This window comes from Corvus cornix, chromosome 17 (genome assembly GCF_000738735.6).
Source record: "Corvus cornix cornix isolate S_Up_H32 chromosome 17, ASM73873v5, whole genome shotgun sequence".
In the NCBI taxonomy this organism is placed as follows: Eukaryota; Metazoa; Chordata; class Aves; order Passeriformes; family Corvidae; genus Corvus; species Corvus cornix.
Genome location: NC_046346.1, coordinates 5,160,785 through 5,188,664, shown reverse-complemented (window position 1 = coordinate 5,188,664; position 27,880 = coordinate 5,160,785). Strand labels below are relative to the sequence as shown.

General features: G+C 43.2%; 1 protein-coding gene across 23 annotated transcripts in view; it reads right to left on the bottom strand.

The window, feature by feature from the left end:
• Positions 1-310: 310 nt before the first annotated feature.
• The window catches only part of FNBP1 (formin binding protein 1), a 94,659-nt gene continuing 67,089 nt past the window's right edge, over positions 311-27,880 (bottom strand). For 2 of the 23 annotated variants that reach the window (XM_039561692.1, XM_019284832.2), the window contains exons 9-19: positions 25,639-25,836; positions 24,087-24,269; positions 19,165-19,251; positions 16,026-16,040; positions 15,842-15,877; positions 11,902-12,011; positions 10,090-10,222; positions 8,975-9,096; positions 8,470-8,609; positions 7,916-8,074; positions 4,301-5,650 (exon numbers count right to left, since the gene is read on the bottom strand). In XM_039561692.1, coding sequence (XP_039417626.1) covers positions 5,616-5,650; positions 7,916-8,074; positions 8,470-8,609; positions 8,975-9,096; positions 10,090-10,222; positions 11,902-12,011; positions 15,842-15,877; positions 16,026-16,040; positions 19,165-19,251; positions 24,087-24,269; positions 25,639-25,836 — 1,218 coding nt within the window. In that variant the 3' untranslated portion in view covers positions 4,301-5,615. The other 21 variants (XM_039561694.1, XM_019284834.3, XM_019284835.3 and 18 more) reach the window with 21 other exon arrangements.

Here is a 27,880-nt window from a genome sequence, read left to right as displayed (position 1 = left end):
CATGTAAATTTTGCAGCTGAAAGCAAAAGCCCAACCCACCCATAGTCAGGAAGAATGAGGAGGAGTAAGAGAGCAGCTCTGGGGAGTTTTAGTCTGAATTTCTCTGTGGCTGAAGCAGCAGTCACAGCCAAATTCAAATTCCCACTCTCCACTGGACACATCCGTGGGAAGCAGCAGTGGGAGAGCGACGGCCGCACCTCAACAGCCCCAAGAGCCCCAGCAAAGAGGCATCAACTTTTCTGTTGGAAAAGAAAAGCAACAAACTCATTTTTCTTCGTCTGGCTGATCAAAAGGGTCCAGTGAAACTGTATTTCTGGAATTAAATGTTTATTTAAATATGCAGATGACTTTGTTTCATTGCTACAAGGTCAATATTCGCTTTCAAATGGAAGCACTTTATTTGGTTGAATTCTGTCTCCAGAAACGAATGGGCAACACCAGAACCTTTTACATTGGCAATGAAATCACAACACTGAGATGCCACCGAGATCTCGAGATCAGTGCTCAAACACACATACACACACATATACAAATAAAAAAGTGCTCGACATCATCATGTTAAAATAGAATTTGGCTTCTTTTAGGTCTTCTGACATTTCAGGCAGGAAAACAAAAAACCAGAGAACAATATGCATCAAACTAAATGAACTTCTGAAAAATACTCAGCATTAAACACAACTTTGAGTATCAGTAAATATGTTTCTTCTCTATTTACAGGTGTTAAGAAAGGGCATTAGAGACTTTTGCTGGGGATCATGAAATTTCATAGGATGTACAGTCCACGCTGCTGGGCAAGATTAGTAAATCCAAGCAGAGTTTTTATAAACCAGTCACATATTTAGTTCTTCAGCGTTTGCCAAAGGTAAATTTATCTACAAAAATTATTCATTACCCTGAATAACGGCAGCAGAATAAATGTGTGCAGACTGTGAGATATGACTGTCACTATTTCTTAAATAAGTTTTAAGATCCAGGCTTTTGGGAACTACTTACCAAGTTTATAAAAACTCCATACATGGTCTTTTAATAAAACTTCAGGAATCAATCAGTCAGCTAAAGCTAATGCTCCTTCTACAGCACAATTTAGCAACACAGACATTGCAATTGTTCCAATGTTCCACAGAGGCTGACAATAATATACTGTCCACCCAGATTAAATATAGAAAAGCAAACTTTGATCTAATTTTTACATAGATGGCACAACAATAGGTGAAAATGAATTTTTAGCTGCTGACTCAACAGTGCATTGGACACGAGAATAAAAATACTGCAGCTAAAAATATTTTAAGGATATTTTTGCACACCTGTTAATTGTTCAACCCTTTAGATCTGCTGGCAGGTGGAGGCCACAAAGCCACAGGTGCCAGCTGTGGGGATCCCATTCTGCTCTTGATCTGAACAGCTCAGTGACCACAGCAGCAGCAGCGGTAAGGCGGTGATTTAATGGATTCTGACCCTTCAGTGCTGCAGCAGAACAGCCCCAGCATTGGTGCTGCCCGTGCTCAGCACATCTGGGTTGGGTTTAAATCACAAACCTTCTGCTGGTTGATGCTGGCAACTCCTAAGCACCATCACACAACAGCTACAGGATGAACTGTAGCACCAAGGGACTTAAGAGTTGGCATCTTGAATGGAGAGAAAGGGACAGAGTTATGAACACAACACAACCCAGCTCAAAAATCACTTCATCCCCTGTGGGGACAGCCCAGACCATCCCCAACACGGAGAGTCTGAGATTCTGGGATGTGTTTTGATGTGCTGACCCTGCAGGATAGCCTGGCAGGCAGCAAAACAACACTCACCTGCCTGCAGACAAGCCCTGAGAGGTTTCCTTTTGGGGTCACTGCCCATAGTGGCTTCCATGTAAAATTTCTCAAACTGTGGGGATTGTACAGAATATGGTGGAGTTGGATTAGAGCCAGTAGATTCCCCCAAATGAGGTGTGGATCCATGAATAAATTTGACCCTCAGGAGCTATTTAGTGGCAACTGACTCTTGCAGGGCTCAAACATGTCCATGACTGTAAAACCCAAGCAATGGTAACAATTCAGGGGAAACCAAGGTAGAATATATAAGTTTGTAGAAGTTTAGAGAGGAAATTGACCCTCTGTTAGGCAGTTGAGGTCCAGATCATGTGATATTTGGAGATACTGTAGCTCTCTCACAACTGTATGACATGATAAATTGCAGAATCACTTATCCTACTTCTGCTTCAAACCAAACCATGTGAGAACAGGGTGGTCACAATTCCTGTCTGGCTGCTGGGTCCAAGTCCAGTCCACGACAAGATGGGAGAAGGAAAAGCGCGGGTTTTTTTTTCTTTCCTCTTTTATTTATCTAAAAAAACTCCGTTATTCCAACATGAACTGATGAGAACGCACAGGAGGTCATGCAAAAAGAGAAGGCAGGTCTGAAATGCTGAAAAACAAACCAACCAAAAGAAAACTGCAAAGAGATTAAACCACGAGCCACAAAATAACGTGACCCTGAGGAAGGTGGGCGCAGGCAAGGCAACAGGGCGAGCATGCAGGCTGAAACGAGAGCCAAACGGGGCCTGTGAGCAGCAACAAGGGCTGCCAACCAAAATGCCACTGTCCGTGTCTGTGTGTGTCTGTGTGTGTGTGAGAACAGCAGGGACACAGGAGGGGGCAAAGAGAACAAGCAGGAAAACAAATACATACGTGAGCTTGAAGGGTTTCAGGAAACAGCAGGGTCAGAGGGATTTAATACTTGGAATGAGCATCAGCCTGGATTTGAAAAAAGAGAAATAAAGGCTGACAAGTATTAGTGACCTTTTGGGGAAGGAAGAACGTTGAATAATGCATGTGGATCAGATTTAATATTGACAAATTGAGAGCCCAGTCCAGCTGGTGTAACACTGTTCCCAGGGGAGGTTTTCCACCTCCTTTCCACGCTCTCTGTGAGAGGACCTGCAGGTTCAGCACTAAAGGCACCGTGTGAAACGCTGATGGACCAGTGTGTACATTCAGATGGACTGAGGGACAAGGGAACAGAAGACAGACCAGCACATGCTTGGGACTCTCTGGCTACCCCTTGCATCCAAGGGCAGCCAGCAGTTCTGTGACAGAAGTTGGGAGGGATTGGGTTGGGAGGAGTGTGTGTTATGTTTGACAGAGGGGCTATGCCAGGCTGGCAGAAGAGTGGGAAAGGCTGATAAGGAAATCCGAGCCACAAGTAGCATGCCGTGGAAAAGAGCAAGCGTCTGAATGGTACTGGGATGGAATTTAGGTCTGAATTTTTCAAGTGGGAACTCCAGACAAGACTGGCAGTCTGGCTTTCCATGGGTGTGTTTTAACTGCCTGCAGGGTAAACAGACCATTTTGTTTCTCCTTCTGCGACAAGCTCGCCCCGAGGTTCTTGCACCAGCACAAACACCTTTAGGAATCTAAAACATAAGAAAGACAAAAAGAAAGAGACTGGATTAGAAAGAGGCTGGGGAAAATGGGGTCCCTTAAGAGCAGCTCTGCCTGCAGGAGGTTAAAGGAAATAGGGCAATGAAGCATCTACTGGGTTACAGGGCTTGAGGAAGGCTCCTGACTCAGACAGCAACCCTTCACCCTCAGCCCTTCCCTCCAGCCTGGGATGAGCATCACTGGGATTCTGCTCTGCTCTGGGAGCAGGACCCTGCCAGCACCTGCTTCGTGCCACTGAGGAAACAAACAGCTTTTTCATTTTCTGTCTGCAAAGCAGCACCACATCTGTTCAAGTGACAGCTCCAGAGACCATCAATGACACTGAACAACAACAGGAAATTAAATCAAAGAGTTTGCAGAGGAATCCAGAGCTTTCCTTTCCACCACAGGCTGCAGAGGCCTTTCTTTCTCAAGGGAAGCCAGGAATATGCAGGTCAGTGAACCAGCCTAAGCCTCCAAATGCCTCCTCTGTCCATCCTGTTCCCACAGACTGGTGGCTGAGGACAAGTTTTTCCTTTGGCCAAGTGAAGCTACAATCCAGGAGCATGATTTGGCCCAAACTGCTGTATCCAAGGGAATACAGGATGAGTCCAAACTTCCCTTGCATTTGAGAGACCAGGGGAACCCTCTCACCTCCTTTGCATTCACTTCCATCAAATCCTTCCATATGACAGCACAAAGAAGTTTTCAAAGAGCCACAATAAAATATTTTTCTTGAGAAGAACTGCATTTGTGCTTAGTGTGGGAAGCAGCTCTGGGCCATTTGCTGTCCCTTAGGAAAGTTAAATGTCACTATTTTTTGCCACTAATTATTGCCATCTACTAGTAACTGCCATTAAAAAAACCCAAAAACCAAAACCTCACAGGAATGAGAAAATATAATGTTTATTAGAAGAAGACACCGTGGTACATCAAGCTATAAAGAGATTCCTGACAGATGATGATTCTTAAAAAAAAAAAAGAATAGAAACAAGACAACCACACTGGCCAGACTGAACAAACCTTAACACACAACAGCAGTTCCTATGCAAGTCCAGGTGCAGGCAGCTGAGTAACCAAAAACACTTATCAACATCAGAGGGACCGAGTAGTTACCAAAACATCTGGGTTAAACAGAAGAACAGCCTATAAAACCATTTATATTTATACACATGTAAAAGGATAAAAACAATTCAAATTCAAGTAACTTTAGTCTTTAAGTTATGTTATATACAATTTTTTTATACTGGGAGAACTAAGGGCATGTATTTAACAAAAGGATTTTAAAAAGCCACAGTCCAGTTTATAATTACCAATTCCTAAATAATTTGGCAAGCATTAAATAATCAGATATATCCTAGATAAAAAGTGCATCAGCGTGGTTAACTTTTACCTATTTATTTATATAAGTCAAGGCTCTGCATGATGGTTACAGCAAACAGCAGAGCTGCAGCACTGGGAATCCCAGAGCTGTCCATAAGGAATTACTGATATCATCAGAGGTGAGGGGGAACAGACCCACAGCGGCAAAGGAGCCAAAATGCTCATCAGCCCACAGCTCCAAAATAGTTTTTATCAAAAAGTTTAACTTCCCAAACCAGCCCCTATTCCTGCATGTCACCCAAACAAACATCCAGGCTTTCTGCTGGAAGGGAACGTGGCATTTCTGTTGGGTGCAATGCAGGGTTTGTACAGAGCTGGTCACTCCATGCAGGACTTTTTGTGTGTCACACGATTTCACAACATCCCTCAGTGAAAGACAGTTTTGTTCCCAAGCAGATGATGAGGTACCATAGTCAGTAACACAGGGTGGTCAGTCTTGAGCTGAAAGGCCCAACTAATTCCTGTGTTTGAGAGTTCTCAGCACCAGACACCTGACAGGTACAGAAAAGCCCCGCAAGATGCTACACCCAGGTGTGCACAGAACAGTTTCCTGCACGAATCCCAACGGGAGCAGAGCCTGCAGCTCTCATTCCTATTCAGAAGGACAACAATGCTGTTTGCACTAAATGGACACAGTCGGGGCAGCACCTTCCTCGGCAGTGACATTTCAGAGCCGACCTGGTACCTAACAAAGTCTTTCAGTGATGGAGATATGACATGTGCATTCATCTCTTCTAAAGAAAACCTTCTCAAATAGAGCTCTTAAAACAACCGTAGCAGCAAACCAGGAGAATAAAGGGTGGACAGGCCTATGCAAACCTACTCAGAGATTTTCTGAAGTGGTTTGTGCACATCTGGAAAAAAAAAAAAAAAGGCAAAACAAGATAGACATTACTGTTCTTTTTGTGACAGGGTTTGCCAACACCCTCTGAGCAGAGGCACCCCTGTAAATGTCACCAGGAGCCCTCACACAGGGACTCACAGGGCACAGACCCAGCTTGGCTCCTCTAAGACTGAGATCAGGAGGGCACCTGCAGCACATGACTTACCTGTCCTGCTCAGCTCAGTCCTGCAGCAGAGCCCTGACAGCACAGGCTCCAGCTGAGTGAAAAAGCAGCTTTTCACAGAGCACTGAGCAGTGGCACTGAGCTGCCCCTGGCTCATGGCACACACACAGCCTGGCCGGGCAGGTAAGGCTGAGCCAGGACTGACTCTGCTGGCTGGGACAGTCCCAGGGGCTGCTGTAAGCTCTGCCTTCTGCCAGCTGCTCAACCTTCTTTCCAAAGAGAGGAAAGGATTGCTAAAGTTTGCAAATGCTTTAGTATTTACAGCATTATCTTCAGGAATGACATCCCTTCCATTTCAAGGACTGAAGCAAGTCACTTCTACCAATATGCTGAAAGTCAATTTGCAGCTTGCAACTAAGTTCACCTTTTAAACACAGTAGCATTTTCTCCAAATCTTTATGCTGCATTCTATGAAAGGTTCTCTTTTAGCTTTTCTCTTAAACCAGAGACTTGAGAAATAAAAGAAGTAAACATTATAGTTCCTATACATTAGATATTCACAGATATATTTGATTTTGTTCCTGAAATCCAGCAAAATTAATGGAAAAACCTAAAATGACCTGAAAAACCTCCACTGTGGCTACAGAAATGGCTGCAGCTGTATCAGCCTTCACCCCCAGCACAGTATGCATTTTTACTCTGATGGAAGGTGTCCCTGCCCATGGCAGAGGGCTGGAATAAGATGGTCCCTTGCAACCCAAACCAGTCTGTGATTCCATGATTTCCAACCCTTCAGCCTTGTTCTGGATATAAAGCAGAATGGATGATCCATGTTCCTCTTTCAAAGGTTAATAAAAACCAACAGAGGGGGCTGAACTTTTTGCACTCTTTTGCATCTCAACTGACCATGTATTTGCCAACAGGAACATAAAACTAATTGATTGTGGCAAAACAAAACAAGGCCCAGATTTTCACCTGCAGCAGACAAGGCACTGCACTGATTAACACCAAATCCAACACTGAACTGCTCAAGTTTCAGTGCTGGCTTACAGACACAGTCCTACTCCTCTCTTCCTGCTGCCCATAAACACCAAGGAAAATGGTTCAGTTTGCTTTTGACTTGGATGAGGCCGCTCATTTAACACCAAGAACTCTCAGGTCTAGGAAACACAACAACAATCTGAAGGATTAAGTGACTGAATAAACACAAAATAATTAACAATGGAGTTCTAATACGTCCTGATTTGAAACAGGGCTTAAAATCTTTTGATTTTTCATGCTGCATCCCATTACCAGGTGTTCAGCACTGGCATTTACTCCAGCCAGGTCTGCCCTGCAGCACTGCTTCCTTACACAACACATCCTATCAGGGAGGAATTAAAAGCAACAAACAGCAACTTATGGAGTCCAAACTCTGAATGTCTCCATTGATCTCGTGTGAGCAAAAGATTAAACCATTAGTTCTGGTCATCTGAAACAGCAAATACATCTGAAATGTAGCAAGGTGGGAAAGAACAGAGGAGCTTTCTTAATGTTTTACCCATTTATCAAGGACCACAGAGTGCTGTGAGGAGGGGTTTTGGTAAGATCTCTCCTTCCCGTTCCACACACACTAAACTAAATTACCACTGGTTTTCAATCCAAAAGGTCCCCACACAACAGGCTCTGAAAAGCTCCCACACAGACACAAACCAGCAGTCTAAATATTCCCTATGTAAAGTTCCACCGAGTGACTTTGGGAAAAACAGTGACTTGTGGATGTGTCTGAGATGCCACCTGGGTACCTGAGGAGAGCCTGTATGATCCCAAAGGGCTTTGTGCTTCCTGCACTAAGCTGGGTGTACAGTGGCAGTTGAGCAAACACTGTCCAGGAAAGGCTGCATTTCCCCTCTGCTTTCACAGTCCCCCACACTACCCTTCTCTGAGCAAGAAAAGCACATTTTGCAGTACAACAAGCCATAATTAGTCCACGTATGAAATAATGCACTTGATGGCATTGTACAGACTCTTAAAAGGCTCTATCTGCAACACAGAGCAGCTTCAGAGTTGGATCATCTCTGTGAAAGCAAGTAAAACAATAATAATAACAACATTAAATATAGGTCATAGCACCTTTGGCATTTTTGTCCAAATAGACTTCAACATAGGACGTGGGGACATAGCCCTCCTCATCTTCATTCCTTCGGATTCGCGTCCACCCGTCACCTTTGTCTTCTTCTATTACATAGAGCATCTCTCCTTCTGCTACAGAGATTGTTCCTTCATTCTGACCTGAAACACACAGCAACAGGGACTTGAGGCTGTGCTGCACAGCAGGAACCACAGATCCGGTGCAGGGAGCTCAGGGCACACTCAGACCATGGGTGGACACAGCTTTTGGTGCATCACTGGCAGCAAGAAGAGGGGCTTGTGATTCTGGAGTCAGCGGTGAGTACATAAAGAACCAGATAAATGTGACCCTGACAGCAGAGTTTTGGGTCTTTCTCTTGCAGAGTTCCTGTGCAACAGGAGACAAATCCCTGTCTTGGTGCCTTTCTACAGAATCACACCAGAGCACCACTTGCCCTTTGGCTATTTAAGGTTAAATGAAGGTTTCCCACTTGCCCTTGGCATATGAACTTTAATAAAACCCAGTCAGTGAAATGAGGGTGAAGTTTGAGTGATACCTTCAAATGTATAGAGCGCTTTACATGTTCCTATGGTGGGTAGTGGTTCTTCATCATCAAACTCATCATCAAAGTCTGTTGCAGGTACTTTCATCTCAGTCTCCTGGCTTTGCTCTTCTGTGTAACTGCCATCGGGGCTGCTCAAGAGAGGAAAAACACAGCAACTATAGCGACCAACCTCAGCAGCAGAGAGAAAGAACCACTTGGTCACCAGGCTTGAGGCAAGGGGAGCAACTCCAGCTGGAGCAGCACAGTGATTCCAGAGCTTGCTCGGAACTGGCTGTGACTCCAGATGGGTGAGAACCCTCATTTTTACCATTAAGAGCTGTAAAAACGCACTGGCTCACTCACCTTCACAGCAGTGAGCGAGGGGGCTGCCACAGTTCAGAAACATTTTCTGAAACGCAGCTCTTGGAGTTGGGATATGGCAAGACCAGGCTGCAGAGCCCTGGTGTGTGCCTGCAGTGGCTCTGGTGGCAGTCCCAGCCCCGTACAGATACTGTACCTCTCACGGTCCTGGGCACAGCTGTTCACTCCTGATGGGTTCTGGGCCTCGTAGACCCCACTCTGGCGCCGGGACTGCTCAGTCCGGGCCGGCAGCCGCCCCTCCACCTCTGCCAGCCAGCCCTGCCAGACAGACACACAGACAGACAGAGTTCACCCTGCTGGGACACTCCTGACAGCCAGCCTACAGAACAGACTGGTTTGTAAACATGTTCACATTTTCCTTTGAGTGGCGATGGCCAATTGTTCAAATTCTGGACTGTCTTGCTGAAAACCATGCTTACCGAAAATGTAACTATTTTTTGCCAACTGGGTGCTGAAAACACCCTGACAGAGAAGCAGTAAACAGCCAGCAGAAGATGATGCCACGCTAGTCACAGTCAAGTAAAAAGATGTGTGGCTGCTTAGAGTAGTCTCAGTAACACCAGAAACTCAGCAACTGCTGAATGCACGAGAACAAAAGCTGGGGAGAGCGAAAGAGCCACTGATTTCAAATGGGTAGGAAAGCAATGGATAGTAAAACCACATCTGAAATTAATGGGCTGTATCTGTTTATGTTCAAAGCATAATGTAGAAAGTGAAGTCTTTTCTCAGCTGTCTAATCCATCTCATGTAATTATAATGGGCTTTATATATTCCAAACACTCCCCTTCTGTTCTGGAGATTTTATATCACTAAGCAGCTTTCTGTTCATGGCAGACTATTCCTTAAAACATATTTCATCTGATGGCTTCTGTCTTGCTGTTAGTCTCTAAATGGTGCTTTGCATTTATGTCACACTGATTTTCCACAGACGTCTGTAACATGATGCTTCAATTTATTCAATTAATTAAATAAGCATCTGAAGCCCTCTGGGCAGTCCAGCGAGCACTACATTTTCTCTTCACCTCCACTTAGCACAATTTGTTTCCTGTGGCAAATGTAACGGTGGGCTGGCAGCCACAGGCGAAGGTGCACGTTGATGTTACACAAATCAGCTCAAAGACCCCAATTAATGCAAGTGCTCATGTAGCCCTTGCCCACACACACCAAAGTGCATCAATACAAAACAGGAAGGCCCTGCTCAGACCTGAGCGTTTGCTGAGCTGCTTTTTACTGAAGTGTCTCTTCTCATACCTCGAATTTCTGAACTTCTAATCGCAGCTTTTCAATGTTCTGCCCAAGCTCTGCCAATCTGTGGTCCACACTCGCTGCATCTCCCATCTGGGGGTTCTTGATGTACACATCTTTCATCTTTGTTAAGGCATCTCTGAGGGGTAAAACAAAAATAAAACTCATTTAGTGCAGTTGGGGGTAAATGCCTTTAATAAATTGTCTCTTCTTCACTCTGAGGTTCAACCTAAGCTTTTACAAAAGGAACTGAGAACACCCAGATGGGGCTTTTGCCCTGTATAGAACCAACCATTAAAAAGAACAGTAAAATTATTTGCCAGAAGAGAATTTACACTGCCAGAGGTGAAAAACAGCGAGTTACCTACAATGTGAGAAGATATTTGATATTGATTTTTAGCCTGACATGGTTTTTTATGTAGTACAACAGTATCAACTTGCTGCCCTGGGGAAAACAATAATAATAAATCTCACAACCATTGCAATCTACGACAGCTTCAACTTCCTAGACTAATATCTTCCCAGTTTTTGGGGCATAGACAAACAGTTGAATCATTATTGTCCATCATGGTCTGAAACTGGGACAAAGATGTATCAATAACAGAAATGGAGTGCAAACCAGAAATTCTCACCCTGCCTGTTGCAGCTTGTCTTTAGCAACCCAAATAATCGGTAAGATATTTATTTGTTTCACACTGCTTAAAACGAAGCTGGGTCCAGATGGTTTGTGTTTGTCACAGCACAGGGACAGACAGACTCGAGGCTACAAACTGTGACCCTGTGTCCAGCTGAGTCCCAGGGCAGCTTCACTCGGCTGCTGATGGACATTTCAGAGCTGAAAGATGGAATTATGGGCTGGTTTTAGGCACAACTGCTCAGATTTTCTCTAGGCATTAGCTGGTGGGAGAGAGGTTAATGTGAGTCCCACGACTCAAGTTAACACTCTTTATATTTTAGAGTTTCCCACCAAACTCTTGACAATTGCAATCCTGTGCCTTTGCCTTGTGTGTATGGAAACTGGGAAAAAGTGTGGGTGGCAAGGAAGTGGGACTGCTCTGTCCTGAAGCCTTAAGGGACAATGTTGCAAACATATGAGTCACAATTATTACTGTTTGTTTAACTCTTAGTTAACTGCTGGTGCTATTTTCTCCATCATAAACTATCTTTATTTAAACTTCACTCTGCTGTGATTCCATATCTGATTTTAATGTTGGATTACCTCAGAATCGATAAAGAACAGAAAGAAAAACCCAAGTTACCAGAGAGGAAAAAAAACAAAGCAATGAGAAATCATATAACCACATGTAATTTTTCTTCCTTATTCATGATATAAAATATAAAGGAGAAATTTTGGGTTAGTAGGCAAAATAAATAGGTTCTTGAAAGCAAGCTGACACAAAATGTAGGCACATGTGTACAAATGCAAAGCAGTATTTAGGGATAGACCAGTCTTGAAATCCTTCAGGGCAGAAAAGTTCTGTGTCTCACAAACAAAACACGCTGAATCTCTAATGCAACTGCAGAATGTGAACAAACACAAAGCACAAATACAGGCTGCCAGAATCAATTAAAAGTGTGTATCTAAAGTAGCCTTATTCTCAACCAGAATGATAAATGCAGCCTTGCAGAAAAAGCATTCACAAAAGCACAGGAGTCATTATCTTCCTGCTTCCAGGAAATCTAAGCTACGGACCAGAGAGACTTTGGATGATGCCATCATCTCATAACAGCCTCTGCTGTTGGGATCTACCCACGTCCACCACACACAGGGGCTCTGCTCAGTGCAATTTCACTTTTCATTGGAGAGGTTTGACTCACCTTTGATCCATCTCTTTCTGAATGTCCCTGTTTAGTTCATCGACCTTTTGCTGAAGCTTCTTTCTTCTTTGCTCAGGTGGGAGATTGCTGAAGTCTTCTGGGCCTGCTCCCTGCACAGAATGGAATGGAGGGTGGTGGGGGGACAAGGAAAAAAATTAATAATCAGAGTCTGAAAAAATCCTTTGGGACTGCATTTTGAAAAGGGCTCACAAAAACCTGTGCAAAATCACAGTGGTCTGAAGCATTGTTATCATTTGTGCTGTGTTATCAGTCCCTGAATGGTGAGGAATCTGCATGTCCTTGAAATGATCCCAGGACCACATCCTGCTTCCCTAACAGTGGCTTAATGGAAGATCAGCTGGAGAATTCCAGAATTCAACAGCAAAGCTGAGAAATTATTTTTATCTATTATCACCAGATTTTATCTAACAGAGTTCCCTTCTCATGGAAAGCTGATCCTTCCTGCTTTTCTTCACTCTGGTACAAACAGCATTCCCATAAAAGCAGCTCCTGGCTTTTATTCCAGTGTCACAGTTGCACTTCTTCTGTGCACTGCTGACTGAGTGCTGGTCCAACACAGTTAATTTATGTCAGGGCTCTGCTGAACACACCAAGTTAACAGAAGCATTCCCCACTGGATTCTGCAATTTAAAAAACATGCTGCTTACTTTCCAGGGTCCGCATTCCACGCCAAAGTCTCTCAGTTTTTCCTCTCTCACTTGTACTCACATAAAAACCAGAAGGTATATCACAGCCATGGAATCAGTTTGAAATCATAACCAAAGGAAAAAAATGTGAAGACCACAGTGGTTACCTTTGTGTGATTCTGCTTGAAAACCCCTTTTCTGCCTTCTGCTATGTCTCCTCTTCATTGCCTCAATTTGATATAGCAGATAGATGACACGTAAAATACATCCACACTCTTTTCCTCACAGTAACACCCATTTTTGTCTTGCCAGAAGGCAATGGGGGCAGATTGGGTGGGCTATACTGAACACACATCAATACTGAGTAGTTGCACCATAAGGGAGTGAGGTTCTTGTGCATAAGCTTGAATTTGGGCAGGTTTTGCTTGTTTTGGTTTCTGCTCATTCCCTGTCCCATTTCTAAAGGGGAATATGGGAGAAGGAAGGGTAGAAACACAAAGCTGAGTAACCAAATTCAGTGGTCCATCAGCTTACTGGGAGCTTGTGAGCAGGACTGGGCCATCAGTCAAATTTCTCTCTGAGGAAAGTGGTTTAGAAGAGACACTGCCACAAAAACTGCTCATTAGACCCTTGGCTCTGTACTGAATGTGCCAGGACACTGTGACTTCCTCCTGCAGCTGCAGAACAAGCTGTTCAAAACCAAAGTGTGGGCGTGTCGGAAGGCTGGAGGACAACCACGCACAGGTCACCTCCTCCTCTGGACTGGCCATTCCAAAGTCACAGAGCAGGCCTGATGAAACTGCTGCTGTATTGATTGTCAGTCAAAGATGGCATGTGCTTCTAGTGAAGCCTTGATCATCTGTGCAAAATTCACTTAAAATGCCATTTGTGAGACAATGAGAAAGCAAATTTAAGACAAATAACTGAGAAAGTTATGCTGATTCTGAAACTTTACCCACACGGAGTCCTAACAGTGCTTACAGGACTTGTTGTGCCTGGTAGAGGAGAGATCTATTTTAATTTATTCATTAATGTTTAGATTTTGCTTGACAGCAACTCCCACATCACAACAGACATGAGAGTGATTCAATCTATTTTATGGATAATCTACACTAGAGCCACACACATCTTTTTAAGGCGAAGCATCTGGAGGCAGCTTTGTAAACAAACAAGCAGTTACAGGAAAGTCTAGAGAACATATTCTGACAAATCCTCCTCACTTCTGAGCAGAAGAGACAGGCTTGAAAATATCCCCAGCTGAGGATATGAATGAAACAGATAGAGTGAAATTCAGAAAAGCATCTTTTTGGTATTTTGTTTTTGATTCTTCAGCTTCATTCAAGAGTTCTAAGTTGGACTAAATCCAGCAGCTTTGTTCACAATGCTTCAGACCAAAGCACAAGTCTTGCATAGAGCTGCACACCCAAGGCTGGGAGGTGACCTCGCTCCGACTTTAGTCCGTGCTCAGGCATTTCCTATCAGAAGCTGAAGCCCCTGTTCCAAAAAGGAGAGTCAAGTAGCAGTTTTTGCACATGCTGGGCACATTTCATGCTCTCAAGCACAAATACACCTGGGCTACCTCCCCAGTCGTGGACACTGCCGACGTTTTTAGAAATGCTGCAGCAGTGAGGTGGGGGGGAAAGCTGTGCTACTTCTGATGTGCTGCTCACAAGGTCTCCTTGCAGAAGGATATTGAGATTTAGGATTCAAATTGTCCCAAGATGAAGGATTGTGGAAACAGAGGCTGTGTTAGGACCAGTTTCTGGGCTGAAGCTACATGGGAGGAGAGCATGAGCTTTTTCAGCCCTGGTTTTGGCTCTTGCATAGCGAGGATCCAGAAGGAGATTACAAAAAGCTGCTTTTCACCACCTGAGGTGAAAATGGGTCTCAGCCCTCCCTGCACATCTTTCCAATTTCTGCAATTCCTGGGGAAAGACCACATCGTTTTGGGAGGATTTGTTCCTGCATACAAAGGTTTAACTCAGCTACACAGCACCCCAGCACTATGGCCAAGAAAAAGAGTGGAAATCCAGTATAAATGCATTGGACTCCCAGGACAGTGGCTTGGCAACAGCCAAAAGAAGGTTTGCAAGTATTCCAGACACTTCCATCATTCCTCAGACCTACCACCAGGTCTTCAGTGAGAAACAACCTTGCTAAAGGAGCCCAAGAAAGTCACTGTGCTGCCAGAGCAGCAGCAGGACGTGAAAACTGCCAGAGCTACTCCAAGCAGCTCTGGTGGCCCACGTGTTTCCCCTGGATGAGCTGCCATGAGCAGAAGAGGCCCACAATGATGTGTCCAAGAACAAGATATGTGTACAATCACAGAATGGTTTGTGTTGGAAGGGATCTTAAAGCTCATCTTGTTCCACCCCCTGCCATGGGCAGGGACACCTTCCACTACCCCAGGTTGCTCCAAGCCCCCTCCAACCTGGCCCTGGACACTTCCAGGGATGGGCCCTGTGCCAGGGCTCAGCACCCTCACAGGGAAGGGAAAGAGCACCCAAAGGCACAAACTGTGAGGAATAAGAGAACTTGGAACCTAACACAGTTTAGGTGCCCCTGTGGATCCTCTGAGGGCTCCAAAATGCCATCACTCGCTGGGGCTCTCGTGTGTCTGCACAAGGTGGGGCAGCAAACCAGGCACGTTCTCCTGGTGAGAGGCTCTCCAGGGCCAAAGGAATGTGGACAAGCTGTCAGGGACATAGCAAGGTGTGGAGTGTCTCAAGCAAAACAGTACTTTGTGCATGGAGTTCAGCACGAAATTTGCTTTCCCAGGTCTGTTCCCCCGTTCCCTTTCCAGCTCAGTAACATCTTTATCTTACCATAGTTCAAGTAACCTTCCCAGCTGCATCCAAGGTGGAATTTAGGATTCACATATATGCATATGGCTCAATTTGCAAATTCAAATCAGATTGAGTTAACCTTGTTGGTTAAGGTTTACAGAACTTTAATTAATGTCATTATTGGTTATTCTGAAGGACTACATAGGGCTGTAAAATGTAGGTGATAATGATGCAGATTTCCAGTAATATTGGACATGGAAAGCAAACTTTGCAGCTATTTTACACAGAAAGACATGCATGGCTCTTTGGAAAAAGTCCAGCAAGCACAGAGACCTTTATTTTAATTTTTTTCCCTTCTTTAATGTTTCAGTGTATACTTATACAGTAGAAGAATTACTCAATACTGTTTTTCTACATTTTCATAGCCCTAGATTATAAGAGTGAAAACTAAACTATATATTAGAGTTAATTTTTTAGCAGCTTATTAGAAGACTGAATTCTGATCACCTCTATTAGACTCCAGACCTGTGTATTCAGATTTATCTGATAATGGTCAAAAAAAAGCAAACACAAAGAAGAAACAAATTTAAGTTAATTTCAGTGTCATGTCACATGTGGCACAGTGCACATTAAAACACACACAGGAAATTGTGATTAAAACACAGGACAGGCATGCTGTAAATGTGCTTACCAGCTTGAGAGAAAGCTTCATGTAAAATTGGAGAGATACAGGGTGGGGGGAGAGAGAGAAAAAACAACAGTGCATCAGTAGAAGAGGAACTTTTTCAGGCTGATGTTACAATAAAATGACACAATCCCCTTGCTGTTGGAAGGCAAAATGGGTCACACTAACAGATCTGTGCAAAAGTTCACAAGATGGGCTCGGGCAGCTGCCATGACCTGGCCAGAACTGGGAATGGGAAGTGCTGTAGCTGGGCACAGGTGAGATCACACCTGGACTGACTGACAGCAGCTACAACAACAACAGTGGGAGTTCTCATCACAGCAACAGCACCGAGGTGCAAAAACCTCACAACTTGCAAATGTATGAGGGTCACTTCAGATCAAAAATGTGCTGAAATGTGTCAGCTACTTCATGGAAGGGCTTTGTGGGGAGTAACCCCTGAGCCAAGCCTCAGTGGAGAGGTGAGGAGCAGCTCCAGCAGCACTCAGCACCCTGGGACCCCCAGGGAATGCCTGGTTCACTGGCTACAGTCAAAGGACAACACCCTGGACTGTCCCTGCAGATTGCAGAGCGCTGCCCAGGCAGCACAGAAAGCCATTTCACATTCTTGAACAATTCAGAAACAAATACTCAGACTCAAACGTACTTTGGCCATAGTCAGACAAGGTCAGGCCCAAGGAGGAGGAAAAAAAATATCCATTCTCTTGACACCAAATTGATTCTATGACAGCATGGTAAGACATTATTCAACCTCCTTAAGTGATATACATGACCTAATTCTTCAGAAGTTACCACATTTCCTGGGACAGAGCCCAAACATTATCTTTTAGTTAACTCTGGGAAAGCAAGACTAAAAGCAGTGTGTGCCCATGGAGCCTCATCTCTGCCCTGCCTCACCTGCACACACAGCTCCGGGCAGGTGCCCCAGAAACTCCCAGGTGAACAACTGTGCCTGGGCACCCAACCACCAAAATTCCCAAAGCCTCTTCCAGCATTGTAAAATGACAAAACAGCTGCAGTTCAGAAGAATTTCCAAGAGATAGGGAGACTAAAAGTGCTCAGTTCTGTGCCAAGCACAAGGGAGCTGCTGCTCGAGATCTAAACCCAGATAGAAAGGGAGAATCCAAACTCCACCCCGCCTCCTCCTCCAGCAATGGGCACTGAGCTGCCCTGCCAGCTCTTGGGGACAGTTGTGAAATGCTCAAACTACCCAACAAACTTGAGGTGCATAAAAGCACACACTCTGTGTTAACAACAGCTGAAATGTAAAAGCTGGAAAATGCCTCTCTCCAGGCAAGGATTTGTGCTGCCAGACTTGGGAACCCTTCTTCATTCAAGTTCTCTGTCACTACCAACAGCTCCTGGGAATGGTGCTCTCAAACAGATGCTCCATTTTTAGCAAAAACAGAGTTCATTAGGATTGGATTTAAAATAAAGGCTCCACACTTCTTGTGGGCAGCTGATTTAAGAAATACATTTTTTTTCCCAAATAACAATTCCCATTATTTACCAGGATTTGTACAGCAACACATGCCAGCCATTCAAGGAAAATAAATGGTCTTGAAATAATAGTGAATTGCTGCATGTGAACTGATCATTCAGTGACAAGGCAGCAGTGACACTTCCCTCTGCAGTCCAGTCCATTAGGGAACAAACACATGATAATAATCACAGTGCCATGAAGAAATTCACTCTCTGAGCTGAAGAGGCCATTAAAAAAATAAAGCAAACAAAACCAATCCACTGGAGAGAGTAATCATAGAAGGAGAAAGAATGGTCTGAAGAAATTCAGCGTAGGCAGCTTGTGTTTGCATCATTGCTTTAGCACTCCTGTGAACTTTAGCATAGACATGATCAGCACAAACTGAGATTCTTGTACATAGATACAGACAAGACTCATGGTGCAGAATAAATATTTACCTATGAAGCACTCTAAAAAGGCACAAATGTATGCTACATGCGCTAGTGGCTAAACACTACTCACTCTAAAGGCACTAAATACTGCGGAGAATCATCTGCATCAAGGCTATTCTTTTGCTGCAAATTCAGCAATTTGAAAGGGATTACAGACACTGTATGCCCAATTCTTATGCTGTTAAGTATGACAAAAATAGAGATCTTATTAATAGCATTTCCAAATAGTACATCAGGGATTGTTATAACCAGTATAAATAAAGCAGTTCATAGGCTGGAAACAATGAAATGCTGAAATAAGTAATATTCACAGTTTTCCATTTCTGAAATTTATTGGTAATTTTACGTTACAGTGATTCAGTTTCTATAAACAAATATAAGCAGATTGAAAATAAATCTGCTTTAAACACTACATAACTACTTTTGCCCATTCTGTTGGGTTTTCACAGCTAGAAACTTGCTCACAGCTCCTGGGAGAACAAAGGCATTTTCCTCCCGAATGATAAATAAGTTACATCTCTTTGAAATGAGCAAATGCGTTTCAAGCTGTCAATTTAAACCAAGCCTAGCTTAGTCTTGCAGGGAAAAAATGAAGAGTCTAAGAGCCACAAGCTTCAATAACACATGAGAGAGCATGAAAGCCAGCAGGTCCATGTGTTATTGGACAGTCACGGCCACTAACCTCACTTACAGAAAACAGGGTTGAAATAAATCACTGGACTTCCATACAACCAAGAGATAATTTTCTTTCTTTTTTTTATTTTTAGTGGCCCTGTAACAATCTCCCCATGCTCTGCTTTATCCAAATACCAGATTTAGAGGTCATGTATCTTGACTCCATGAACTATCATTACAGACAGTTCAAAGAAGCTTCCAGAGGCTCTAGGGAGTGCTCCACAACCAAGGCACAGAATTCCTGTCCATCAGGGGTTGCTCATGATGCTCAAGACTGCATTCATTAAATAATTTAGAATAAATGTGCAGAACCTGTTTGCAACACTTTGAATTTCACAGGTCCAGCTACTTTAATTGTGCCAATTTCAGCATTTCCAGGACTAGCAGACATTATCTTTCCTGCACATCACACCATAAGCTGCCACTTGCCTCCCACCAAATTTTCCTTGGCTCTTTGCCAAAGCACATTCCCACAGCACACTCGGGACGGCGTTGTAAGTGGGGTTAGCGACTGTGTAGCAACGGTATGGGCTGATCACACCATACTCAGACTTACAACATATTCCCTAGCCTCAATGGCACACGTGGGTGTCCCTAAAGTCCTCTTCATGAGTTCTTTGTGAATATACAAAGACTGTGTCTGCTGGTGAGTCAGCAAGAGAAAACACACATTGGTTACACCGGGGACGAGCGCAGCACCTCTGTGTTCACTGCTTCTATAGCAAAAGATAGCTTGGTGTTTAACTACCCTCAAAGTGCAGACTGGGAGTCTCCTGGGAACCAGGTGAATATTAAGAGTTCAGCATGCTCAGAGAGATCAGAAGATCTGGTATTTTTAAATGCTTGTTTAAATACCAAGGTCAGAAACCATCTCTCTCAGTGCTAGAACAAACCATGGCTTTAGTGACCCCACCCGCCGAAAAGTCCCGGTCTCGGCACAGAGAGAGACACTTACGTTAGAACAACAAGTGTTCCCAGGGCAGGGGACAGAGCAGGTTGGAGAGGGGGTGGTTTGTTTGCTGTCTCTGCATGTTCACAGAACAACAAAGTACTGATCAGTGGGGCAGATTCAGAGCTCGGTGTCGAGGGACAGGAGTGCACAGAGCGTCAGAGGAGACAGGCGGGGAGGGACGACAGCAACGGGTGCAATGGAAATAAAATCACATTGTAATGGAGTCAACAACTTCCACTAAAAAGGAAACCACAAAATTTCCTCTGTGTGCTTTAAGGAACTTGGATACTGGCAGTAATGTCTGCCCCAGCTCCCACACCATCCTCCCTGCTCAGTCACTTCCCGGGCTCCGGGGCAAGGGAGAAAAACCAAGTCCACACTGCGCACACGGAGTCATTCAAAGGTGTAAGTTCTACCCCTGGATGTTGTTAGTTTGGAGGATTGCCCTTCAAAAAAAGGTGCTGATGTTACTGCTGCTACAGCAATGAAACAAAAGAACACAAAATTAGTATCAACCGGCAGAATACTGAGTTTCTTTTGTCCTCAAAATGGAATTAGAAAAAGCAGAGCAAGCATAAATGAAATTATAAGTTATGTAACTAGTTCCTCATTCTTTGTGCTCTTCTGGCTTTAACTTCCCTAAAGAGATGAAGTGTTACACTAATTTTATAGTATCTTTTTAAGCAGCTACTAGAAAAAACACTCAAAAAAAAAATGTATGAGAGTTTTTTCCCCTTCTCCTAGTTCTGATCCATAACAAGTGCTCTAACAGTTTTATGGTATTCTCTACAATGGACATTTCTGCTGCTGGGGTTAGAAGAAAAAAGCTTTGAGACAATACAAAAATGTGATTAGAAAACCATAGACACTGACAAGAGTCAGCACCTAAATATTTAATTTTTTTTAAACAGACTAGGATTTCATATTGGCAGTGACCACTGATACTGGTGTCGGTGCCTCCACATGAACCTTGCATCTGTTGTGAATTGTTCAGGCATCTGCTTCCTTCCATGAAAACAAGATTCATTGGATTTTTGGTTTGGAAGCAAAATTAAAACCAGACTCTGCACAGGATATATCATAGCTAATTATATAATTTGTTTTAACAGTCACGAGTGATTTTGCCAAATGCAACACAAGATGCTAAACCAAAATTTTTAAAGGAAATTGCTAAAACACACTGCCTCTCCAGCCACGTTCTGATTTCACAGATTTCATGGAGGAGTTGTATGGGAATCCATTCATGTGTTATGTTTCAAGGATCAGTTACAATGTGCAATTCCTGCTGCTGGAATTTATCCCACTATGGTCTTAGGACTTGCTCATGTCAAATAGCTACTTTTCCTTATTCCTTAAGACAGTGCAAAAAAGGAGTGTGATCCCATTTTTTCTGAAGCAAACTTCTTTCCCTGGCTTTGTAGGATTTGAGAGCTGAGATTATCAAGAAATCCAGGAAGCACCTGCTCAGCAATTTGGCTGAATAGTCTAAAATGAGACTTAAAGAGCCTTGTGGGCACCTTCACTGAAGGTGTCTGGAGTGGAATTCTGCCAAGGAACAAACCCAGCAGTGCAGAGACAATTCAGAGCAAATGAAATGATCCAAACTCCTGTTACACTGTGCTGCCCTGCTGGTCCCTGCACGACCTTCCAGAAAGTTGTACAGTTCCAATGTTCTTCTGTGCAGAGGAGAGTTCTATCCTACATCCTCCTCATTCCTCTGGTAACATCACAATCCACTATTCCTGACATTAATGCTCATGCTCCTGAGCAAAATTAAGATCTTTTTGGATTTTAAAGGGGAATGGAAAAGAACTGAATAAAGGAAATCTTACTAAACTTAATAAGGTTAAAGCTGAATTAACAGTATTGTCTAGCTGTACCTAATATAACAGGGGTCCTATCAACTGAAACAAATACCAAGCACTCCTTTTTCACCTGAAAAATTAAAAGGATTTGTGGGTAGTTCTTGATTTCCTTTTTGCCTGGTTAGAATGATTTTATTTTTGAAGGTCATATGGCCTTTGATGATCTCTTAGTCTGATCATTTGTAAAATACAAATCACCAAGGACCTATAAAATGTGAATTTGACAAATCTTCAAATGAGACAGAGCAAGCTGTCAGAGGTTTGCAGCCTCTCCTCCTCCTCCATAGCTCTGGGTGATCCAGGGGGCCTGAATTCATCCTCTGGGATAAGAGATGATGATCTGAACACTGGACTCCAAATACACAGGATGAGTCAGGCAGGAAAAGTATTTACATACAAACATCCTGGTAGCTGACAGGGGAAGGAAATGAAATAGAAAAAGAACACAGTGAAAGGTTTAAATGAAGATTTAGAAATAGCCCTTCCTTGCACATTCTAAATGAATGTGCCAGCAGAAATTTGAGGGATTCCAGAGAAGACTATAAGGACACTGTTCTCATTACTTTGCCTTTCACACAAAGCACTTAAAACAATATGGCATGCAGAATTCTTAAGGTGTGCTTGGATTTCTTAGATAGTTAATACATAAAATAATGGTCTTCCTTCAGGAAACATTAAAAGCAATTAGTTATAATTGCTTATATGGCCAAGTAATCACTCAATAGGAATTTGTACATTTGAAATACAAACTGGTGAAGTGCCCATGGAACTACAAACCAGTATTTTTAAGGAAATATTCAACACTATTTTCAACATTCTGTACTCTGAATGGCACTATGGAGCATTAGATTGCAACACTCCTCCTGACCTCCAGCAGTGCCTCCAACCCCAAAGTGATCCAGCACCGCCCAGGACAAGGAGGACTCCAGTTGCCACCCCTGGAGTGGTGCTACCACCCAGCACATCCTCAGCTCTGCTGCTGCACAAGCAGAACTGAAAGCCTGTCTCCTCCCAGAAAAACCACTGAGAAAAGCTGTTCTGAGCCAAACTGCAACAAAGGAAAGGAGGGACACGTACAGTACCTGCCTTTGGACAGCTTAGAAACTTCCCACTTCCCCAATGAAACAGGGATGGGAAGAAATGGGATTTTTTGGGTTCTGAGTGTCTCATTAAATGGCAATTTCCTAGCAAAGAACTGAAACTGTTTGAAACATCTTTAGCTGTCCTGTCTGTAACCAGACGAGACAGTGCATTGTTTACAGCACTGTTCTCAGTTCTTTGTAACCAACCACTGAAGTTCCCCAAGGAAATCATCTCTGCTTTTATACATCTCCAGTCCTCTGTCCTAAATGAGTGCCTGGAGCAGAATTTGGGCTTTTTAAAGTAGTCACTTCCTCACTGTTACTGTCTGCTCTAAAAAATATTTAAAATACTGAACACTTTTGTCTCCATCCTGTAATTTTTACAGGAGAAAATAATTCTAAGGACCTTCACCTAGGAGGCAAAGCCATGCTGTGCCAGCAAATTTTCAGTACAACCATGCCATGTGTGAGTTTCTGGGAAGATAAAGTTCTATTTTTGTTTGAAAAATGGAAAATTTTATCTCAGGGACCTGACATTTTATTTACTGCTTATGAAGACCACCAATGAGAGGATTTAATTCAACACAAACCCTTCAGCTTTGGTATATGAATATAACCACAGCTGCTATCAGCAACAGGAACAGCAGCTGATGTGGAAAAACTCAGGCCATATTTCCTTCTTTATCAGCAGCAAAGGAGACAAGGACTTGGAACAGTGTGGATGTGTCACAAAGTGTTGGTCCGGTGTGACCTAAACCCAGGTGAATCCCCAAATCAGCCATGGAGGCTTTCAGCATCTTTCCACCACACAGTGCTTAAACCAGCATTAACACACTGCACTGCAGCTGCTGGCAGGGGAATCCAAATCCTGCTCCCTCAGAACCTCTCCTCTGTCATTTGGAGCTTGCATAGTGCACTGACAAAGCTCTTGCACACAGAATATAATTTTAAACTGTGCACACATGGACCATGGAAATGACTTTATTATCACCCAGAATCAGTTTACCTTTCTCACCTCACCAGCTTCTTATCCAAGACTCAGAGTTACTACAAAAACTAACACTGCAGCACCTGAACCACGAGCTGAGGCCCAGTGACCAGAAGAAAAGTTTCCACTGCTCCAGCAAAAATGTCACATCATTCCAGGGAAATGCCTGAACTTTCACCAGTTGAAATCACAACAATTATTTTCTAGAATCCCTCCTAATTTACGCTTCTCCTTCTGACACAGACATTGAGCTGAACCCACCCTGCAGAGAGAAAAACTAATGACTTTGACTTCTACATGAGCATTACCCAATGTTGAGCTCCTCCTTCCGTATTTTGTCCAATCCCTCCTCCCCCAAGACACCCAGATGGGTAATTTCCATCAGCAACTGTATTTTTGTGGTTTCGTTGTGGGGGTTTTGACTACAAATGGCTTTATAGATTGGGAACCCCTGGATTTGTCTGCATGTTATGATAAAACACAATGGAACCGTTCACAAAACAAAAGTTTTTACATAACAGAACGTGCAATAAAAGCGCAAGAAAGAAAAGAAAGAGAGAGAGAGAGAGAGGTATCCAGAGGAGAACTTACCCCGCGCTTTAGGCTCCTGAAGCAGTGGATTTTGGGTTTGGAGGTCATGAACTCGTTGAAGCGATGGGAGAGGGGTTCCTTTTGCTGCTTGGGAGACTGGGGGCCGTTGGGAACAGCAGAGGGTGAGGCAGAGGCAGGGGGAGGAGGAGGGGGCTGATGGGGGGATGTTAAAAGGGACATAAGCTACGTATAAGAGATGGAGAAGTGACAGAATAAAAACCAAAATAAAAAGATAAAACACAAAACGAAAATAAGCATCAAAACCAATATTTGAAATCCAGAGAAAAAACCAATTAAATAATTAAATATTAAAGGCCATGGTTCAAAAGAGGGGAAAAAGCAGTAGTTAAGAGTCGTGTTAAATGAAGAGTTGTGATAAATGAAAGTTTTAGTAAGTGATGCAACAGAAGAGTAACACAAAAGTATTTTGAAGGAAGCTCATGCAGACTCTTCCATGCAGCACTATCCCCATAAATTGCCCTGCTCTGCTCTGTGGACAGCTCGGAATAATGCATATGGATAGAGCTTTCAAATACCTGAATTTAAATGGATCAGATAAGGAAGGTACCTTAGTGCCCAGTAGCGTTTCTATTATCTGGAAAACAACAAACCACATTCCTTCCTGCTTCCAAATCATACCTCAGCAATGTGCATCACACTTCACTTGTACAAATTGTTCTATGAATTTGCTTAGGAGTTAGTCCTGATTGTGTTTTTACTCTGGCTACACTGATGTAAGCACCAGACAGCGAGTCCTCTGTCACACCAGCACTACAGGAATGACCTTGTGAATGGGGGATTTTTTTAAACTCAAATTTAAGTGGTTTGGTAAAGGGTCAGAGCAAGAGTGACATCAAAAAAACAAAGCTATTCTGGGCTTTCATCAGTGTTACTGCAACCTGATTGAGTCCAGTCCCTCTGACACGTCCTGGTAACCCCAGATAAATGCTGCCATGCATTATGGTGTAGAGTATGACAGTGGAATGAAAAAGGTTTAATGGATACATAAGTTAATATGGTCCTTTAAAAAGTCAACTGCTCAGTTAGTTTTGCTCCATTAGTTGTGCTTCAGAGTGAATCCCAGCAATTCCCTGTTCCCAGCCCCCCACCTGCTGACCCCAGTGCACAGACTGGAAAGACAACGCAAATGGAAAGCCAAGGAGAGTTTGAGAAGTGTCAAAACAGTAATGCCACATTGAAGCTTCCCACAGGTAACAATGTTAGTTGGCACACATGGCACTAGGTAAGTGGTTTACAACTCCTTCTCTGAGTTAGGAACAGAAATGGACCATGGCAGAGACGTGACAACTTAAGTTAAATTAATTTAAAAACTGCAACATAATTAATGAAATTATACAAGAAAAAAAATTAAACATATAAAGAAACTTAAGTAACCAAAGACTACAACAAAACACCATATTAAGACATCAGTTATTAACTTTCTAAATCTAAAATTCTCTTTAAAAAACCGAACTTGCCAAGATCACTAGACAAGACATAGGTTATTGACGAAACACATACTAGCACCAAGCTCAAGTTTGCAAATCAGTACCTTATTTTTCTTGATGAATGGCCATAACTTGCCCTTGGATTTGCTACCAAACTTGGGCTCTGACTTCCCATCCCCTCTGGAGTTGGAAAGGCTGGATTCAGACACCGTCCTCTTCATGGGCTGTGTGAAATCCTCAAAGTCGATGTCTCCCGGAGGCTCGAACCCTGACTTAAAGGCTTCTATTACCATCTGGGAATCCTGGAATGGGACAGATGCAACACAAGTGTCAACATCTCAGGGGAGGTTTGTCATCAAACTGGTGGCACATTAAGGCAGAACAAGAAAGTTTGTCTATGTGGGACCAACCCTGAGGGTGACCAGGCTCATTCCTGGGAATGAACGCCCTTCCAGAGCTCAGGATCAATACAAGTCTCTTTACCTTCTGCTGAAGAGGAGTAAGAGTTTATGAACTTTACTGACTAGAAAAGCAAATCACACTTCAGTAAGTGACTCATAAAGATTTAAGGTACAGATTTGCTGGGACACAGCTGTTAGCAAATCAGAGGAAAATCCCAATAAATACTCCGATATAACAGAGCTCTTGTGTGATCACTCTGCCACAAGTTGCCAAATTGGTTGTGAATTTAGTGAGAGTAAATGGCTGTAAATGTTTTATGAGCTTTACTCAACATCTGAGCAGTCCAAGGTCACACCAGCCTGGCGCCCTGGTGTGGGAGCCACTGAACCCACATTCCCTTTTGCCACTGCTAGGAGGGATCCAAGTCAGCCACAAACTGGCTGCAGATTCTGTACAATGGCTTTGCTCTTTTGTTTTGGACAGAGGGAAAAGAAAAAAAAAAAAACAAGCCAATCAAAGCAAAACCAATCCATAACATTTTTCCTACTCAAGTCTACAAACAAAATTAATTATACATAGGATCAAATTCAGACCTCAGCTTGCCAAATGCCTTTAAATCTAATGGACTCAGGAAAAAAATATCCTAATAGACTTCTTATCTACTTGTTTTCTTGGGAAGAGAGATTTTTATGTTATACTCTAATAGCTGTATTCTAAGATCACTGGAGAAACTGTGCCTTGGCACACAAATACCTTATTATTGTCTAGAGAAGATCATCACTGCCCTGTTACATAAAAAGAACTTGTTGCTTTGAAGGTTCTGTGAATGGCTGTAGGTAAAATTCCATTCAGGAGAATTCTAGTGCGATAGAAACATATCCAGAGGACAGGCTCAACTGAGCAAAACTCAGATACAGGAAAAGCTCCACATGGATTTAAGATTCTCAGTCTATGAGGTGGCACCATGAAATTCCTACACGAGTTAGGGAGGTAGAACAACTCTTTCCATTATCCCATCCTTGTTTGACATTAGAACTTCCTGAGATCTAAACTTGAAGATATTTTTAATGATAGACATGAAAGCAAGATGAAGAAGGATTAGAGAAGAGGCGGAAAGAGTGAGAAAGGCTGAGAGAATTGGGATTGTTCAGCCTGGAAAATAGAAGGCTTTGGGGTGACTCAACTGCTGCCTTCCTAAAAGTACCTAAAAGGAACCTCCAGGAAAGATGGAGAGAGACTATTTACAAGAGTCTGGAGTCTGTGGATGCCCCATCCTTGGAAGTGTTCCAGGCCAGGCTGGATGGGGCTTGGAGCAACCTGGAACAGTGGAAGCTGTCCCTGCCCATGGCAAGGGGTGGAACTGGGTGGCCTTTAAGGTCCCTTCCCACCCAAACCATTCTCTGATTCTAAGAGATTCCACCAAGTTATAGTAAATACTCCACTGGTATTTTATCCTATGCATGGAGCTTTTCACTTTTTCCCTCTGAATTTTACAGCGTTCCGTCCATTTATTCAAAACATCTTTCCACTACAATGGAGCTAAAAATAACCAGCATGCTCCATATATCACAGGGATAATGTCATAACAGGAACTCCAAGCCCGTAACAAATTCGTTTTATCTGCTGCTAGAGCCCTCTGAGTCAGGTTCTGCACAGGTTCACCTGGCAGCCACCACAGCTCACACTTGCAACACAACCTTTGTGTTGTTCAAGTGGTTAGAAAGGGGAAATGGAAAAAAACCTATTTAAAACTGCCTTAGAAACATGGTAACAGCTAACCAGTACTCTCTGCTAAATCCAGGCAGTTTCTATTGGTATTAACAGGAATGCTATGCAGTGCAGTGAGGGCATAAAGCAATCCTATTTACACAGTTGCACATTTAGTAGCTAATCCAGCACTTTCATTAGAACCAACAAAATTGGAAATTACTGCTGCAGAGATGA